The 16,887-nt window shown below is 28.6% G+C and overlaps 3 protein-coding genes across 4 annotated transcripts; all 3 read right to left on the bottom strand.

Moving 5' to 3' along the window:
* Nucleotides 1-1,845: 1,845 nt before the first annotated feature.
* Nucleotides 1,846-7,184, bottom strand: LOC149881544 (follistatin-related protein 1-like). 2 transcript variants are annotated; one of them, XM_090067515.1, is made up of 10 exons: nt 7,088-7,184; nt 6,895-6,927; nt 6,535-6,571; nt 6,191-6,415; nt 5,175-5,237; nt 4,772-4,965; nt 4,500-4,635; nt 4,353-4,416; nt 4,201-4,247; nt 1,846-1,971 (listed from the first exon to the last, which is right to left on the bottom strand). In XM_090067515.1, exons 2-9 carry the CDS (start codon nt 6,925-6,927, stop codon nt 4,202-4,204), a joined length of 798 nt encoding a protein of 265 aa, XP_089923641.1. In that variant the 5' UTR covers nt 7,088-7,184; the 3' UTR covers nt 1,846-1,971; nt 4,201. The 2 variants fall into 2 exon arrangements, with proteins under 2 accessions (XP_089923641.1, XP_089923642.1); XM_090067516.1 differs by having other exon boundaries at nt 7,013-7,091.
* Nucleotides 7,185-11,005: 3,821 nt separating this feature from the next.
* Nucleotides 11,006-12,311, bottom strand: LOC149881545 (general transcription factor II-I repeat domain-containing protein 2A-like). Its single transcript, XM_090067145.1, has 3 exons — nt 12,096-12,311; nt 11,792-11,973; nt 11,006-11,477 (listed from the first exon to the last, which is right to left on the bottom strand). The coding sequence occupies exons 1-3, from the start codon at nt 12,309-12,311 to the stop codon at nt 11,006-11,008; spliced, it is 870 nt and encodes a 289-aa protein (XP_089923271.1).
* A 1,824-nt stretch (nt 12,312-14,135) lies between these two features.
* On the bottom strand, nt 14,136-16,064 carry LOC149881546 (leucine-rich repeat-containing protein 40-like). Its single transcript, XM_090067654.1, has one exon. The coding sequence runs from the start codon at nt 16,025-16,027 to the stop codon at nt 14,165-14,167; it is 1,863 nt and encodes a 620-aa protein (XP_089923780.1). The 5' UTR covers nt 16,028-16,064; the 3' UTR covers nt 14,136-14,164.
* Nucleotides 16,065-16,887: the final 823 nt, after the last annotated feature.

Raw genomic sequence — 16,887 nt, forward strand, 5'->3', positions numbered from 1 at the left:
AATTATCTAAAATACAACTTATTAACTCATAAATAAATCATAAATTTTATGGTTAATATCAATTTCCAGACAAGATCATTAGGCCTATGATGAAGATAATAAGTATAGTTATAATATGCATCCATTAAACCAACATATTTGAAGTCAGCTCACAGTTTATGAGGTCTATAAAACAACAATCTGTAAGGTTAAAATTTTTTATTGTTAAAAAAGTTGTATTTTAAGGGGAAAAAAAAAATTTTTTTTCCCCTTTGAAAAAAAACTTTTTTTTTTCCCCTTAAAATACAACTTTTTTAATAATAGAAAAACTTTAAGTTTACAGATTGTAGTTTTATAGAAAAAAAGTTAGTTTCAGCGGCAAAAAAAACTTCGCTGCTTTCAACCAAATTTGCCAAATGTCTCCGTAATATTACCAACATCCTGTTTGCTAAATTTCTCCGTAATATTACCAACATCTTGTTTGCTAAATTAAATGTCTCCGTAATATTACCAATACCCTGTTTGCTAAATTAAAACACACTGTTTGCTAAATTAAAGATAAATAATCAGTTAAATATAAAATTTCATTAAGTTCAGTAGTAAACTTAGCTTTAAGAATTCTATATAGAAAATTTGCTTAAGCTTTGTATTGAGAAAATTTAGTAGGAATTACCCCGGGAACAACGTCTTCAAATCAAAAGATGTGGGACCCTTCTTTTCCCCTTTACAGATTAGTTTCTATTTGCTCAGCATTTCATAGTAACCGTTGCAATTTAATGTGTACTCCTTTAGTACTCCCTTACACTTACTCTTACAACTCTAAAACACCTAACCAATCGATATTATCGTCTTTATAAATTGGAGAAGCTAAACAATTTTTGCTTTGACGTTTGGGGAATTATACCAATAGTGACCAAGACGCACCCTTTTGTATTGAACTAAATTTTCGATGGTAGCAATTTGAAGTGATGAAAGAACAATTAACCAACTTATGCTGAGAAACCTATTCTCCCAAGGAGTCTAATTAAAATTGCCTCCGGTAAATAAAACCATCTGTTAAAATACAACTGTCAGTTATGATAACATAGGCCTTCTGATAATTTTCGAGAATGACAAATATTGGTGAACTTATCAGCGGCCATCTTTTTTTTTTTTCATTTGACAAAACTTCCTTATAATGAACATATGTGAACTTTTTTCTCTCAAACAAATCAAAACCAAAACAAAACAACAGTCAAAAAAAATGAGAACCAATGGGAAGAGCACAAAAGAAGGCAAAAACTTGTTTTATTAGAGCAGGTAAAGTTATGGCAACAATTTTTCTATAGTAAAAAACAATTTTTGCTGATCAATTGTCTTCAGAAAGGCAAAATAATAAATTTTGGACATTGCACAAGGAATATTATCCATATTACACATATAAAACTTTTAGATCTAATTGGATGAAAAAACTCGTGACATCAGCTCACAAAAGCGTTTTGACAATCGCTAAAATCAATGAATAAAAATAAAAGCTGCATAATTATCTATTGTATTCCTCAAAATTGCTCTCTATTGACTATTATATATTTCCAAAATAAAAAGAATTGCCTGCTGGTTAAGCGTTTTTACATTTAACAAAGAAACCATTCCAGCCGTAAATGGGTATTTCTCAGACAAACCGGAATCGTTCTACAATCATTGAATAGAATTAATGAATATATTTATTATAATGAATAGTCTTCTTTTTTTTTATGAAATGGCTACCGGAGCAAAACATTGGAATAATAAACAAGATGGTACTTAGTTTAATTCTACTGAATTCTGTGATAAAATGCCTACCATAGTTACCATAGTTAAACATTTGAATAACAGTTTGGATAACACTTTTTTTTTTTTTTTTTTTTTTGCTTTTTAATTTTCTTACATAATTTTTTTCTTTCTTTTAACTCGCTCAACTTTAATTTTCTTTCTTTTAAAAACTCGTTCATATTCAATTCTCTTTCTTTAAATCTAAAAACAAAATACAACAATAATAATAATAATAATAATAATAATAATAATAATAATAATAATAATAATAATAATAATAATAATAATAATAATAATAATAATAATAATAATAATAATAATAATAATGATAATAATAATAATAATGATAATAATAATAATAATAATAATAATAATAATAATAATAATAATAATAATAATAATAATAATAATAATAATAATAATAATAATAATAATAATAATGATAATAATAATAATAATGATAATAATAATAATAATAATAATAATAATAATAATAATAATAACAATAATAATAATAATAATAATAATAATAATAATAATAACAATAATAATAATAATAATAATAATAATAATAATAATAATAATAATAATAATAATAATAATAATAATAATAATAATAATAAAAATAATAATAATAATAATAATAACAATAATAATAATAATAATAACAGTAATAATAATAACAATAACAATAATAATGAGTAATTAAGACTTGAGAGCCATTCGGCTCATAAAAAAATAAACAATTAAAGTCTACTTTAATAATACTGTTATTTTTTTTTTTTAAAAAAAAAAACACATTACAAAGGATCATTAGAAACATCCGTTAAAAATCTTAACAACCAGTTAGTATAAAAAACACTTGACACATTATGTCCCAGGATGCTAAACTACAATTTTATTGTGTTTACAAAACACAAATATAACTTTCTTCAATTTATTATTGATGAAGTTATGTTACGTTTCAGCCTTTAGTTTTTCGACTGGTGCATCAAACCGATGTAAAAACTGTAAATAGTAAAAGATTATAAAGGCTATTTATCATATGAATTTATGGTAATAATTTTTGTTGTCTCTAAAACTGCTGGATATGACCAAATATGGACATTTTTTCGTCATCATCCCCATGCACATTTTTTCGTGGAGTTTTTATGCAAAAATAAAGAAAATACGAATTGCATGAGTCAACTTTTAAAAAATGTCAGCCTTTGATAAATTTATATGCACGAAAAAAGGCTTTTTGATAAAAAGTACAAAAATACAATGCATGACTTTAAATCCATTGATGAGGTTAAATTGGAGTTGATACTGGTTCAACACACCGAAAATTCCTTAAAGTTATTATTGTTTTTAAGTGATCTTTGAAAAGTTATCCTGATTATACAACTTAGTGGAAGATCCGCAATGAATTCTTCCTTGAGACTAAGACTTCAAGGATGAACTTTTATTTCTAGGATGAACTCTTAAGATAAAATATCTTCAATTGTAATACAGTAGCCAGCTCTACCATTTTTTGACATCTGAAGATTTCAAATCCCTATCTTCCTAGTATAACCATTCTCAATTTTTATCAGTTACATTTAACAAACTGGTAAAGTCTTAACACACAAGTTGGTAAAATGTAAATCAATACAAGAAAGTTACAAAGGTCAACAACCTTGTATACTTTCTTTTTTTCATTTTTTTTCAAACCTCACCAAATTTGATTCCCAATCTTTCTTATTCAACTCTAAAAGATGACTATTTTAAGACATCTGGGTTTTAGTCTCATCAAACAACAATTTGATATTTAATTTAATTAGAAACAAATAAAAAATCTTATAAGTTACGCAACCAAAAGAAGTTTATAAAACATCAAAAGTCAGGTAACAAACATCTTATTTAATATAAAGATTTTGTAACAAGCATGCATATAGTTAGCAAAGTAATACCAGGAATTAATTGAAGCTGTGTTACCTTAAACTGTACCTATCTAAAGATAGAAAAAGATACGAGAAAATAGTTTTTAGCTGAGGGAGGGGGAGATGGGTTGAGGGTGGGTGGATCTTTTTAAATTATAATACTTTCTAATGGTATTTTCTGTTTAAAAATGTGGTATGTGATTTCTACACTTATGGTGTCATTGGAAACAAAAAATTTAAAAAAAATTTTTTTAGCCATACCTTTATTCCTATTGTTTTAAGTAGTTTTAAAGAATGGAATATTGAATTTAATAACCCTAGTGCATTAATAAAGAATCAGTTTTGTATGACACTGAAAATAATGCAGCTTAATGTCAACGTAAAAGGAAAAAACTAGATAACATAAAATAACAAAAGAATTTTAAAAAAATAAAGTTTAAAAAAGGAAAGCGTGAAACAGTTATGAAATGTTGCTCCATCCCACGAATATCATGGGATCCAAAATAGTAAGTGGTGAGCGACAACTTACTTCAACAAGCACGCGACGTACATATCCATTTTCCACAAGAGCATTTACTAAGAAATAACAAATTTAAAGAGATACATAATGTTGAAATTGAAATACAAATCATTCAATTGACCATGAAAATAACTTACAAAAGTCAATAAGCGAAGACTTACCATGTGTTGCAATTTTGCAACACATCGTCACCATCTTCATACACTTTACCTTCTAGTTCGCAATCTAGAATTATTTATCAGTTTAAAGGATGTATCATTATAACAAACTAAATGAAAATTTATTTATTACAAAAAAATATTGTTTACTATCATGAGTTGGGTGAAAATCTGGAGCGAAACATTTAAAAAATTCTTCCAAGCTAAGTTTGTCGTCAAAGTTGTCGTCTGTCGATGACATCATCTCTCCAACACAAATTTTTCTAAAAGTTGGGTTGCTGGTGATCTAAAAAATATGGGGAAAAAAAACAAAACAGTTTTATTAAAAAAATCTGAAATAAAGAAAAAAAAGTAGGGTTGACATTGTGTCTCTAGCTTATTAAAGGCGCTAGATGGATCAAACAAAAAACTTTAAAAATTACATCGGCCGGTAGCTCCCCTTCTAATAGTTTCATTAATTCAAACATATCTAACGCTCCGTTCACATCTCTGTCATGAGAATAAAAAAATCTTTGAAGTTGATCTTTATATGTTTGCCTTGCACGAGTTTTTATGCTCTCAAGGTGATTTATGAGTGATAATCGCAACTCATCACGATCTTTTTGTAAACAAACAGCTGGAAATATATAGTAAACAAATAAACTACTAGTGTTTGCCATACTTTAAAAAAATGCGCGTGAGTTTTATTTAGGAGAACTGAATAAATATCTTATTTAAGTTTTTATGCACAAATTTAAAAATAAATAATCTAAAAGTGACTTTTCTGCTTTTCATTAAAAAAAAAAAATCTCCAGTTTTACTCCATTGATGAGACTCAGAACTCACCAGGTTTTGGCTTGCTTTTATCCATTTCAATTTGTTTGCTGATTTCTTTCTTCGCTTTGTCATCTGAAAAAAAAGTTATTTTATATAAAAAAGGAATTGAGATTTATTATATAATTATTATATAATATTATATAATTGAGATATTAGTTTTTTAATTTTACCAAATATGAGTTTCGTGGAATGTTGGTCGAATGTGTTATCATTTATGTAGAGAGAAAATCATCTTCATTAAATAAAATATAAAATATAAACTATTATTATTATTATTATTATTATTATTATTATTATTATTATTATTATTATTATTATTATTATTATTATTATTATTATTATTATTATTATTATTATTATTATTATTATTATTATTATTATTATTATTATTATTATTATTATTATTATTATTATTATTATTATTAAATAATACTGCTGGGGTAAAGCAAATTTGTGCTTGCTTCTGTAACCGACGTTTTTTTTCCTATCGTTAAATATTTTTAAAAATAATCAAGATACATTTTAATACAGTTTTTAAGTGAAAAGTTCTAGAACAACTTTATATTCAATTACAAAGTGTTTTTGTATTGAATATAAAATATTTTAAATTATTGCAGGCTAATGTGTACAATGATCTCTCCGCTCAGATTTGCAAGGAAGTGAAGAACAAAATCATCTGCCAAGAAGCATTCTAAATGATTTGATTGTTGTCTACTCAGTTAATGAGGAAAGAGTTTTTTAAATTACATTTTTGATAAAAGAGAAGCAAAGTACAAATATCAACAAATTGTATATTTTTATTTAATTTGAAGTGTAATTATAATTTCGAGTTTAATTATAATAGCTAAATATGATTATAATCTTACGCTGATTTTATATCGTTTTGAGCGCACTCACATGGATTGCACACAAATGAACAGAATTGAATGAGCATATTTAAATGAGCACATTTAAATGGGCACATTCAAATGGGCACATTCAAATGGGCATATTCAAATGGGCACATTCTTGGCCCAAAATACTACCTTCCTCGCAGGACGTTGTTGCCACTAAGGTTATCGATTCGTTCTTAACGCATGCATCTTTAAAAAGTTCACACCTGCTGCTATATGTTTTTCTGTTACTTCCACAAACAAAGGAAGTTTCTTCAAAACACGATCGAATGCATCGGCATTCTGCTTTACCGTTACTTTCCATGCATTCTTGCCCCTGAGCGCAAAATACCACATCACATGACTGCTGTTCTTTATCTATCAATACAAAAAACTCATATATATATATATATATATATATATATATATATATATATATATATATATATATATATATATATATATATATATATATATTTAAAATGGAAACATCGTACTTTTAGTATTCCATATTCTTTTTGTTTGTATGCCACCCTAAAAAGATAAGATGTTACCAGCTTTAATTACAAATTGAAATTTTTAACTAAAGCTGCTAATCGTTAATTTGGACATTGATTAGTTTTGATTCATAATAAAAAAGAAACAAATTCACGAAGTTTAATTTATTATTTATATAAATTTATTATTTTTATAAATTATACAAAAAAAGACAACAAATTTTTGAGTAAATAAAGTTAAAGAAAATAAACAACTTATTAATCCGTTCACAAACTTATAACCGATAAAACGCTAGTATTAAAATCTCTAAAACGATTTTAGTGTTAAGTTCGCGTGTGGACATTAAAGAATTTACTTACTAGAGCAAAAACCAGAAGAATATACAACTGCATCTGTAAAAAAGAATAACATTTTTTAAATAATTCTAATATTTATATCCTATTTTTATCTCTTTAACGTTTATGATTAAAAATTTACCAATTTAAAGTCAACTCAAAAAATCTTAGGACGTTTTAAAATCTTCAACCAGAAAAAAAAAGTTAATAAACTTACTTTAAATTGTTGATTACTTTTTCCAATGAAATTTTATTCCCTTGATAACCGCATAAATTAAGAGAAATGAGGACAGCGCAAATAAACAAACACGCTGTGATTTGTTCATTTGTGTAGATGTTGTGCTACAGGATGTCACAGTTAAACTTTGTTTAATTATATCTTGATTTTGTTTTTGTTTTTTTTTTTGTTTTTTTTTTTTTGTGTGTTTCAGAAGATTTTTTCTTGTTCAAATTTTGATGGATCTTTTAAAATTTTGAATTTTTTTAATTAATACTTTAATAAACCTTCTTCATTTAAAAAAAGTTTAGAAGAAAAAAAGAGATTCAAATAATTACTATTTTGAATGAAATAAAATTTTTAACTATTTTTAATTAGAAATAAAGCTTGAGTTTTTAAATAATTATAAATATGATAGAATATACAATTTTATTTAATTAGATAATTAAAAAAAAAAAACATTTTTAAAACATTTAACATTTTTAATTTAGTTAAAATATTCTTCATAAAGTGAAAACAATTTAACCAACAGTTGACTGAAGATGAATTTTCCAGGAAGCCTGGTAACACAAGTTTCATTAACAATTTCATGTACAGGTTTGCTAAAAAAAGATATTAAAAAAGATAATTAAAAAAAAAAGATAATCTAAAAAGGTTCCTTTGATGAAGTATGAGTTTTAAATTAAAAAAAAAATAAAAAGAAAAGAAATTCATTGATTATATTTCTTTTTTTTTTGTCATTTTTTTTTCAATACAAGATCCTAGAAATACCACATTTTTTATTTCAATTAATTGTCAGGTAATTTTTTTTTTATATATATAAGTACCGCAATCTAAAATTGAAATCGAAAAATCATTATAACTTATTTAGCATTAAAGTGGGCAAGGAATTGTTTAGTTTAGAAAAGTCTAGTTTAACCGTTTATTCAAGTTCATTGCACAGTTTTAATGTGAATAATAAACAGCATGTAGAAACCATCCTACTTTTTGAAAATTTGATATAAAGCATCCCGTCATCCCCCGGAAGTAAAAAAATGTTTTTAACTTTCTCGAAATTTTGAGACTAGAAATTTAAGACAACTTAGAAAATTAAGTGCTTTTTTTCTTTATTTGTTCATTAAATGAAAAATAACGAAAGGGTTGTAACTAGATAGCATTTAGTTAACTTTCAAGTACTAAATTACTCTTTTTTTCTTTTGCTAAAAATATTTTTACACCGAGGAACACCTATTGAGAAGTTCTTTTTTTAAACGTTGCAAATGGCACATTTTTAGAAACAAAAATTTCTCAGTTTGGTTAAAGAAGACATATCTTTTATATTACAAAAATTTACAGGACCTCTTATTAAAAGACTTTTATCGACCTCTTGACTTGTTTTTGTCTAATAGGCATCTCATTGTGTGATTTTGTAAGTTTGGTTTTTGCAATTTGATATGAACGAATATTCGCTAAATTTGTTTAGTTTAGAAACCTTTTTATTGATTCCATTTTTATCGTATCGTATTATCGTATAACGAAAATCGATTTTTAAATTCAAACAATCTTCGTAAAAGGTAAAATTTGCGAAGTCTCACTAATTTATACGGAGAAAATATAATTGCATTTTAGGGGGATGTGCTAGTTAAAATTTGTTTGATGAATAAATATTGTGGAACTCTTTAACTTTCTTAAAAAATTCTTATAACGCTCAAATAAATCTGTTATTTCTAGTGACTTCGGGGATCTACAATAATCTGAATGACACTGTAATGTAGGGGAGAGGGGGGGGGCAGCTTTTCACATGCGTGATAATGATCTGAATGATGCTGTAATGTATGTAGTTACAGTTTTAAATATTTGGTAGTTGAAAAAGTAGGTAAATTTAATCAGAAAAAAAAAAAAAAGGTGGAATGAGAACTGAACATTTGTTCTTCAATTTTTAACCTATAAAAATTACATGAATTTGATGAAATCAACTGTAAGTAAATGACTTGGTTTCGAACAGCCTGTAAATTGCTTTTTGTTTTATTAACTCTAAGATTAAAAAAATGTTTCAACATTATGCCTGTAATTTTAAGGCTGCAAGACTTTTTTTAAATGCTTTATGTAATTTTAAGGCTGCAAGACTTTTTTTAAATGCAAAATATTAAATAAGACACAGAGAAGATAGAAACTCAGAATAATACGTGTGATGAGGCTTTTGGAAGTATAACATTTCGAACACCGAAAAGAAAAAGAGGTCAGCAGCTCACAAAGTTTCATAATTTTTATACAGATTTTATAGATGTTTCTCATTAAAATATTTTATATTCTGTCAGTGTAAAGCACAAGCACCAATCTGTAGCCCTCCAGTTGTTACAAAACTACAAGTCCCAGGATGCTCTGATAGCTGTAGGATATCCAGATATAATGGGAATTGTACAACTGGAGTGCAAGGAGTTTGACATGTTAGTTTAAGACCTTTAAAACAGTGATAAGCAATAGGGTATTTTGCTGCTTATCATTGAGAATCATAAATCACCTCCCCTGGGCTCTCCTCTACCATCCCTTAAACTAAAAACTTCATGATGCCCCAACCCCTGACTTAAACTGTTTGACACTGTGCTGCATATTCTTAGTAGAAAGCTAGGTGTGCCACCACCAAGCACAAAAGAGCTGCTTCACAAAACAGAAGGACTGTAAGTATTCAATTAACTTTGCATTAGAAAGACTAAGTATTCAACTAACTTTGTTTCTCTGGAGAGAGAGAGAGAGAGAGAGAGAGAGAGAGAGAGAGAGAGAGAGAGAGAGAGTATTAAAAATTAGTGATTGAAGAGGTTGTTAAACAAAAAGAAGAACTTAATGAATGTCTCAAGGGACGCTTTGTGTTTCTTAACAGAGTGAACTGTTTTGCAATCAATGTCCGATTTGTTTTTGAAAAAAAAATGAAGTAGTTACCTAGGCATTGGCAGTAAAAGATACCAATGCTAATCATACCAGCGAATTTTTCCAGGTCTTGGTGAAAAAGATTATTCAAGAATATGAACTTAAAGAAGAACAAATTTGTTCTATCCAACTGACAATGTTTCAAACATGATTTTGACAAATTCATAATTTTATTAGTGACTGCATAAGAGTTTATTGCATAACAAGAATTCAGAAAAGTTGTTTGTTCAGAAATTTTTTTCTAATAAATATTGTTTAAAGCACTAAATGGTTGGATTATTTATATCATGGTTATGAAATAGCTAATGTTAACATTTTACTACAGTAAATTTGTTGTTTCAAATTGGTTACTTATGAAGTCGGAGTCGGTAAAGTTAAGTATGGAGTTGGTCCATGATAAAATCAAGAAGTCGGAACAGCGGCTTACAGACTCCACAGCCTGATCCGAAATATATCTTGATACGGACTAATTCGAACACTGGTCGGATATTTGGTGCCCGCGTCCATCCATAGCAGAAACTTAAGAGTTGTTATCGCTGGCTTGCAGACATCATATTCTAGTACTGATCATTGTGGCATTCTTCTAAAACTGTATGGGAACCACCTCCTCTCTCGTGGTTCAGCTTTTCAAACGCTTTCAGGAATGCATGCATTCATAGAAATGGCCAATTACAAACCAGAGGTGCAGCAGACGACGTGGCAAGTATAGTGAAAGACGTTAGGCAAAGCATCGTCAATTTTGCCATGAAACATCTCGTACAGAGCCACCCGAGAGATAATTATACAAAGAACTCTTGGTATTTATAACTATTTTTCTAAGTCAGGGGTGGGGAACATTTCTGAGCTTGGGGGCCGCATTACCCTTAAAAAAATTGTTTGGGGGCCGCACTAATAAATATGCAAATTTGGTGTATAGTACTCTTACTAATGCTATATTTCTTAACGCATCTTGTATCACAATATTTCTTAACGCATGTATCACAATATTTCTTAATGTATCATGTATCACAAAAGTTATCGATGACTTTTCTGATTCTGTTTCTTTTGAACCAGAGCTTGAATATTTGGCACTATCTTCGTAGTTTTAAGCTTTAGTTGGTCTTCCAGATGCTCATCGGTCAAATGTGACCTTAAACAAGACTTGATAAATGTCATGTGTGAAAACGTAGATTCACAGCAGTAGGTTGTACCAAAGCAGCTCAGACGCCTGGCAATTTGATGTAGTTTTGGATACTCAACTGCAGTTTTCCAAATTTCCAATGAATCCTTCTTGTTGTCAAAGAGAGATTTTAGGATACTGTCCTCAGAAAGCTCAATCAATTCCATCTGTAAATATTCTGGAGCTGTTGAAATTTCAACAAGATGAGGCTGAAAAGCTAGTTTCGGTGTTTCATTATGTTCTTCAAAGTCTTTAAACCTGTCATTAAATTCTGTAATCAAAGAATCCAGGACTGTTTCATATCTTGATATATCATTATTTTCTAACCTTTTCTCATTTTTTTGTTTAAGAATAATTTTTGTGAGTTCTGGCAAATGTTCTGTTGATAAATTTGACTTAGAAATAGCATCTTTGAGAAAAACAAGTTTTTTCTTGAATGCCTGAATCTGTTGCCGCATTTCATGATTGACTTAGTTTTACCTTGCAATGAACTATTCATCATGTTATGCTTTGCCATCAGATCGCAGAGGAATGCAGTATCTCTACAAAATTATGGATTAGAAAGCTCACAGATCTCCTTTTGACTTGTAAAAAACTCCTCAATTTGTTTTCGAAGCTCAAGCAATTTTTGCAGAACTAACCCTTGTGACAGCCAACGAACTTTGGAAGAGTAAGGAAGATCCACAGAATGTGTTTCTTCATCAGATTGCAAAAGGTTTTGAAACTGTCGATGGCGTGAAGAATTTGCCCGTATATAATTTACAATCCCTATAACTTTTTTTAATGTGTCATCCAAAGTAGCAGCTTTTGCACAAAGACTTTGCTGATGGAGAATACAATGAAATGTAATCAGACAATCTGTATCAGGCAATTCTTTTTTCAGGAAGCAATGAACCCTTCATTTTTTCCACGCATAGAAGGAGCTCCATCAGAACAAATACTGACTAGTTTTTTCAACTGAAGTTGAGCCTGACAAATTTTTTCTTTAAAAGCAGCAAATGTATCACAGCCTCGTGTTTTTCCTTTTAGTGTTGCTAAAGCAAACAATTCTTCATAACTTTTAATGTCTGCAGTTATAACCCGAATAAATAACAGAAGTTGGGCAGAATCAGTCACATCAGAGGACTCATCTAAAGCAATTGAATAATATGCGTCCTCCATTTGACATATTGAGATTAATTGCTCAGAACTATTTGTAGCAAGCTCATGTTGACGGTCCGTAGTTGTTCGCCGAGAAAGCGAAAGCTTCTTATACTTATCCACTTTATCTGGATCCATACATGACACTGCTTCAATGAGGAAGCCTTCAAGGTTTCAATATCACTATATGGTTTTCCTCCTTTGCCAAGAATGAGAGCAATTTTATATGTTGCTTCAGTTGCTCTATTTCCATGTTCTTGAACAATTGAAAATGTCTGCTGTTGTTTGCTCTTTTGAGACTTCAGTTTTGCTAATGCATTTTTTTGAGCTTCTCCCTCTAATTTTGCATACTTATGATCCTTATGAATGTTTTCATAATGTCTCTTCGCTGTAGCATTCTTCAAAGTAGCAATTGTGAGGTCACACAACAAGCAAAGCATTTTATCCTTGGTTGGAATCATGAAGTAATCTTCCTCCCATTTTTCATTAAAAGACCGATTTTCCTCTTGCACTGTTCTTGCTTTTTTAGGGAGAACTGACATTTTGACACTAGTTGAAAAATTAGACATAAATAGAAAACCATGATATGCATTATAATACAAAAACTTGCAGTCAATTGATTTCTACTGTCACAAAAAAAATCCGTACGGTGTTTTTATTTATTCATTTTGTTTTGTTTTGTTGTTATTTCTGTCAATCAATAACTACTGTACCAGCTTTGCCAAGTTAAACAATTTTTTCCCTTAACTAACATTAGCATTCATACACTTTACTATAACTAAAAGGTAAAAACGAAGTAATTTTTTAAATTTCATTATTTTCTCTAAAATATTTTAAAAAAAATTTAAGTTCTTAATTTTACATTTCGTGGCCGCACAAAGAGTGTCTGGGGGCCGCAGGTCCCCCACCACTGTTCTAGGTGCTGCTCCTGCCAGAGGAGTACAATATGTTGCCCGAAGCAATGACTCATACTTGGTGAACTAGTAAAGTCACATAGTCTCTGAGAAGATCTGGAAGTTCAAGACTCAATTCAAACTGACTCCAGCGGAAGAAAGATTACACATCGTGTATAGAGGATGAAATGGATAATGTTATTATAAGGAACAAATTAAGAGAGTAAGACTTTCAAAAGTTTTTTTAAGCTCCACCCTAAAGAGAAATAAATTGTTTTATTGAAAGTATTTTTATGTATATTTTATATTATTTTATTGATTTATATTTACGTTTTTTGTTTTATAAATAAGCGTAATAATCAAATTAAGTTTCTTCTATATTTTTATAACACTAGAGGAGAATTACAAAATAATACAACGAACTTAACAAAACATCAGTTGCGTCTGCTTTAAAAAAGATGTCATAATTTATTACTCGTAGAATCAAACTTCAAAAAAAAATTAAAAGCAACTTCTTTTAATGCAGTTTTTAAATTGAAGCATCGAAAAAAAAAAAATTAAAATTGAATCCTATTTTCATCTACTTAAATATCAGAAAAGTAAAAAAATGAAATTATGTCACTCACGAACTGCCAATTTAAATCATAATATACACTGATTATAAATTGAGCAAATTATTAGTTTGTTAAGCTGATCAAACCATATGTTATTATTACTTTTAGGGACTATTTGATAGGTAATACTCGTTGCTATTTGATAAGTAAACCTCATTTCTATTTACTAAATTACCAAATAACATAATTAGAATATTCTAAACAGTATCAATATTATATATATATATATATATATATATATATATATATATATATATATATATATATATATATATATATATATATATATATATATATATATATATATATATATATATATATATAGAAACACACATAATATTGATACTGCTTTATAAAGCCTTCAAAATTATGAAGGTATTCTATCTCTTAAATAAGCTAATAGACTTTGGGTTCCTTTTATCATAATTTGAGGCCTTGGGTTTCGAAAGCAATTTCCATCAAGATTTAATGACTGGAGCCATTCTACATTTCCAAGCTGAGGGGGTACGCAAGCAATACTATTATTAGATAAATCTAAAGTTTGCAAACATTTGACTTCCATCAATCCAACTACATTGATATCAGTAATTTGATTGTTCGAAAGCAGAATTGTTTGCAACTTTTTACATTTAAACAAACATTCAGGAATTTGTGAAAACTTGTTAAATGACAAAACAACTTCTAACAAATGCTCCAACTGATTGACGCTGCTTGGTAGCGAAGAGAGAGAGTTATTGCTTAAATTTAGGGAAACTAATTTTGCCAAAGAACAAACAGAGTCTGGAATATGGCTTAACTTATTGTGAGATAGGTCTAGCTCACTAAGAGTAGCTGCATAGGTCAAGATTTCAGGAGGAAAATTATTTAAGCTATTACGCTGTATAGCAATTTTAGAGATTTGTGCACCAGGTAGCCAAAAAGAATTAGCCAAACCTCCTGAACCACCTAATGAAGATAGTACTTTAGTGGTTGCAATTAAATATTGTTCAGTAACTGCTTTACTATTTTCTTGAACACATGGTTTTCCTTGTTGGTGAGCATTATTATTGACATTTGAAGCCATTACATCACAAGTAGTTTTTGTATCTTTAACATCAACAACTTTAGTTGGAGCCTTTTCTTCAGGAATTCTGCTTTTTAAATAAGCAAGAATTGCATTAGTGCCACGATCTACAATGTCTCTTCTAATTGATCGCATAGAATTTCCATCAAGTGTCAAGGCCTTTAGATCCATTTTCCCAACAGCATTAGGAAGAGTTGACAATGAATTATTGCTGAGATCAGCCCTTTCTAATTTCTTTAGTTTTGTAAAACTTTCAGGAATCTCTGAAATAGCATTGTCTCTCAGACTTAAAGAAACCAAAGATTGAAATTTTTCAAAGGCATTTTCTTCTATTTTTTGAATCCTATTATACCCCAGAAATAGTTGCTTTATATTGGTTTGATCATTGAATGTTGTAAACATTGTAATCTGATTATAGCTGCATTCTAATATTTCTAAAGAAGTTAACTTGCCAAAACCCTTAGGTAATTCAGTGAGTTTATTTGTACTTAAATTGAGATCAAGGAGAGACACCAAATTATCAAAACTGTTTGGCAAAGATTTAAGAAGATTTTTTGACAAATCCAGTTTTCTAATTTGTACCAAGCTGCCAAAACTTTCAGGTAGTGATATCAATTTATTATCGCTTAAATCAAGCTCTTCAATGTTACTCAGAAAACCAAAATTTACAGGCAAACATTGAAGCAAGTTTCCAGCCAATAAAAGTGTTTTTAAAGAAGTAACTTTACATAACGAATCTGGAAGGACAGATAATTTATTGTGAGTTAAATGAAGTTTTGTCAGTTCTCTCAGTTCTGAAATTTCATCAGAGAGACTCTCTATACAATTATCATGGGCATCTAAGACATTAAGAGCAGGCAAAAATTTGATCTCATCAGGAATGGATTGAATCTCATTTGATGCCAAGATTAGTTTACGTAAGTCTACTTGGTCCCACCACCTCTCATCTACATCAGATAAGGAAACAGTTTGAGCTTCAGGTGGTATATCTAAATTAATACGCCATACCCCTAATGGCACTTCTTTTAATGAACGACCTGATATATTTAACTGACCACTTTGTCTGGCTGATTTAAGTAGACTGATAGGTACACCAGCTTTTTTTTCATCTTGTTTTTCTTGTATGGGCTTAAAAAGTGATTTTTTGGTTCGTGATTTATTATTCATTTTTTGGATCTATGTAAGAAAATGGGAATTATATATTTTATAAGCATTTTTATTCATTAAGTTATACTCATTAAGAATTTCAAAAAAAGGACTGCTGAGATTTACATAAAATGCTTATTAAGAACAAAAAAAGCTACCTTTTTAGTTATATAAAAACATGCAAGATAAAGAAAAAAAAATATTAAAAAAGATCAGAAAAGTCATCAACTGTCATTTAGGTTTAAATATTTTTTACAGTATTCAAATTCAAAATGCAAATTTAAGTTATGGTAAAACAGTGTCAGTAAAATAAAAGGTTCGCAGAAATGTTCGAGCAAAAAATAGTATAGCACACTTAATGTTTCTAACATGTATATTGGAAGCAATTAAACAGACTGATAATAAAAAAAAAAAAAAAAAATTCAAAATGGTGCACTCAACTCCTTTTAAATTATAAATAATTATATCGGCAGAGTTTCGTGGTGTGACCTAACAAAGTCTTACGCTTTAAGAAAGTCCTAATTTAAGAAATGACAAATTTCGTATATATAAAATAAACATTTGGGGAAAATAACTTAGTTATTCTACTAGATATCTAGTAAGTTAAAATAACTAAATTTTTTTCTCTAAATTTTATCTTATATATACGAAATTTGTCATTTATTAAATTAGGACTTTCTTAAAGCATAGGACTTTGTTAGGTCACACTACGGTATTACTTTTTTTAATCAGCACGAATAATTGGTGTTAATAGCAATTCTAAAGTTTCTCAAGAGAAAATATTTTGTTTAACCACGCTTGTTGAGATGTTGGCTTGTAGTTTAATAATAATGGCGGATGCAAAATAATTGCAATTATACGAAGCATGCATTAATTTGAGA

The sequence above is a fragment of the Hydra viridissima genome, unplaced genomic scaffold (genome assembly GCF_058129835.1).
Source record: "Hydra viridissima isolate aposymbiotic clone 2 unplaced genomic scaffold, HvirCarnegie_v1 scaffold_11, whole genome shotgun sequence".
NCBI classification, from domain to species: Eukaryota; Metazoa; Cnidaria; class Hydrozoa; order Anthoathecata; family Hydridae; genus Hydra; species Hydra viridissima.

Bases quoted from the DNA above. Each gene is read 5' to 3' on its own strand.
- LOC149881544 (XM_090067515.1), bottom strand. From the start codon at position 6,927: ATGCAGTTGTATATTCTTCTGGTTTTTGCTCTA. The intron at 4,417-4,499 runs GTAAACAATATT...AAATAATTCTAG, and splicing joins TTTTCACCCAACTCATGATA to ATTGCGAACTAGAAGGTAAA. The intron at 4,248-4,352 runs GTAAGTCTTCGC...GTTATTTCTTAG, and splicing joins TTGCAAAATTGCAACACATG to TAAATGCTCTTGTGGAAAAT.
- LOC149881545 (XM_090067145.1), bottom strand. From the start codon at position 12,311: ATGGAGGACGCATATTATTCAATTGCTTTAGATGAGTCCTCTGATGTG. The intron at 11,974-12,095 runs GTCAGTATTTGT...ATTCTCCATCAG, and splicing joins AACTTCAGTTGAAAAAACTA to CAAAGTCTTTGTGCAAAAGC. The intron at 11,478-11,791 runs GTTAGTTCTGCA...AAATGAGAAAAG, and splicing joins GTTCGTTGGCTGTCACAAGG to GTTAGAAAATAATGATATAT.
- LOC149881546 (XM_090067654.1), bottom strand. From the start codon at position 16,027: ATGAATAATAAATCACGAACCAAAAAATCACTTTTTAAGCCCATACAA.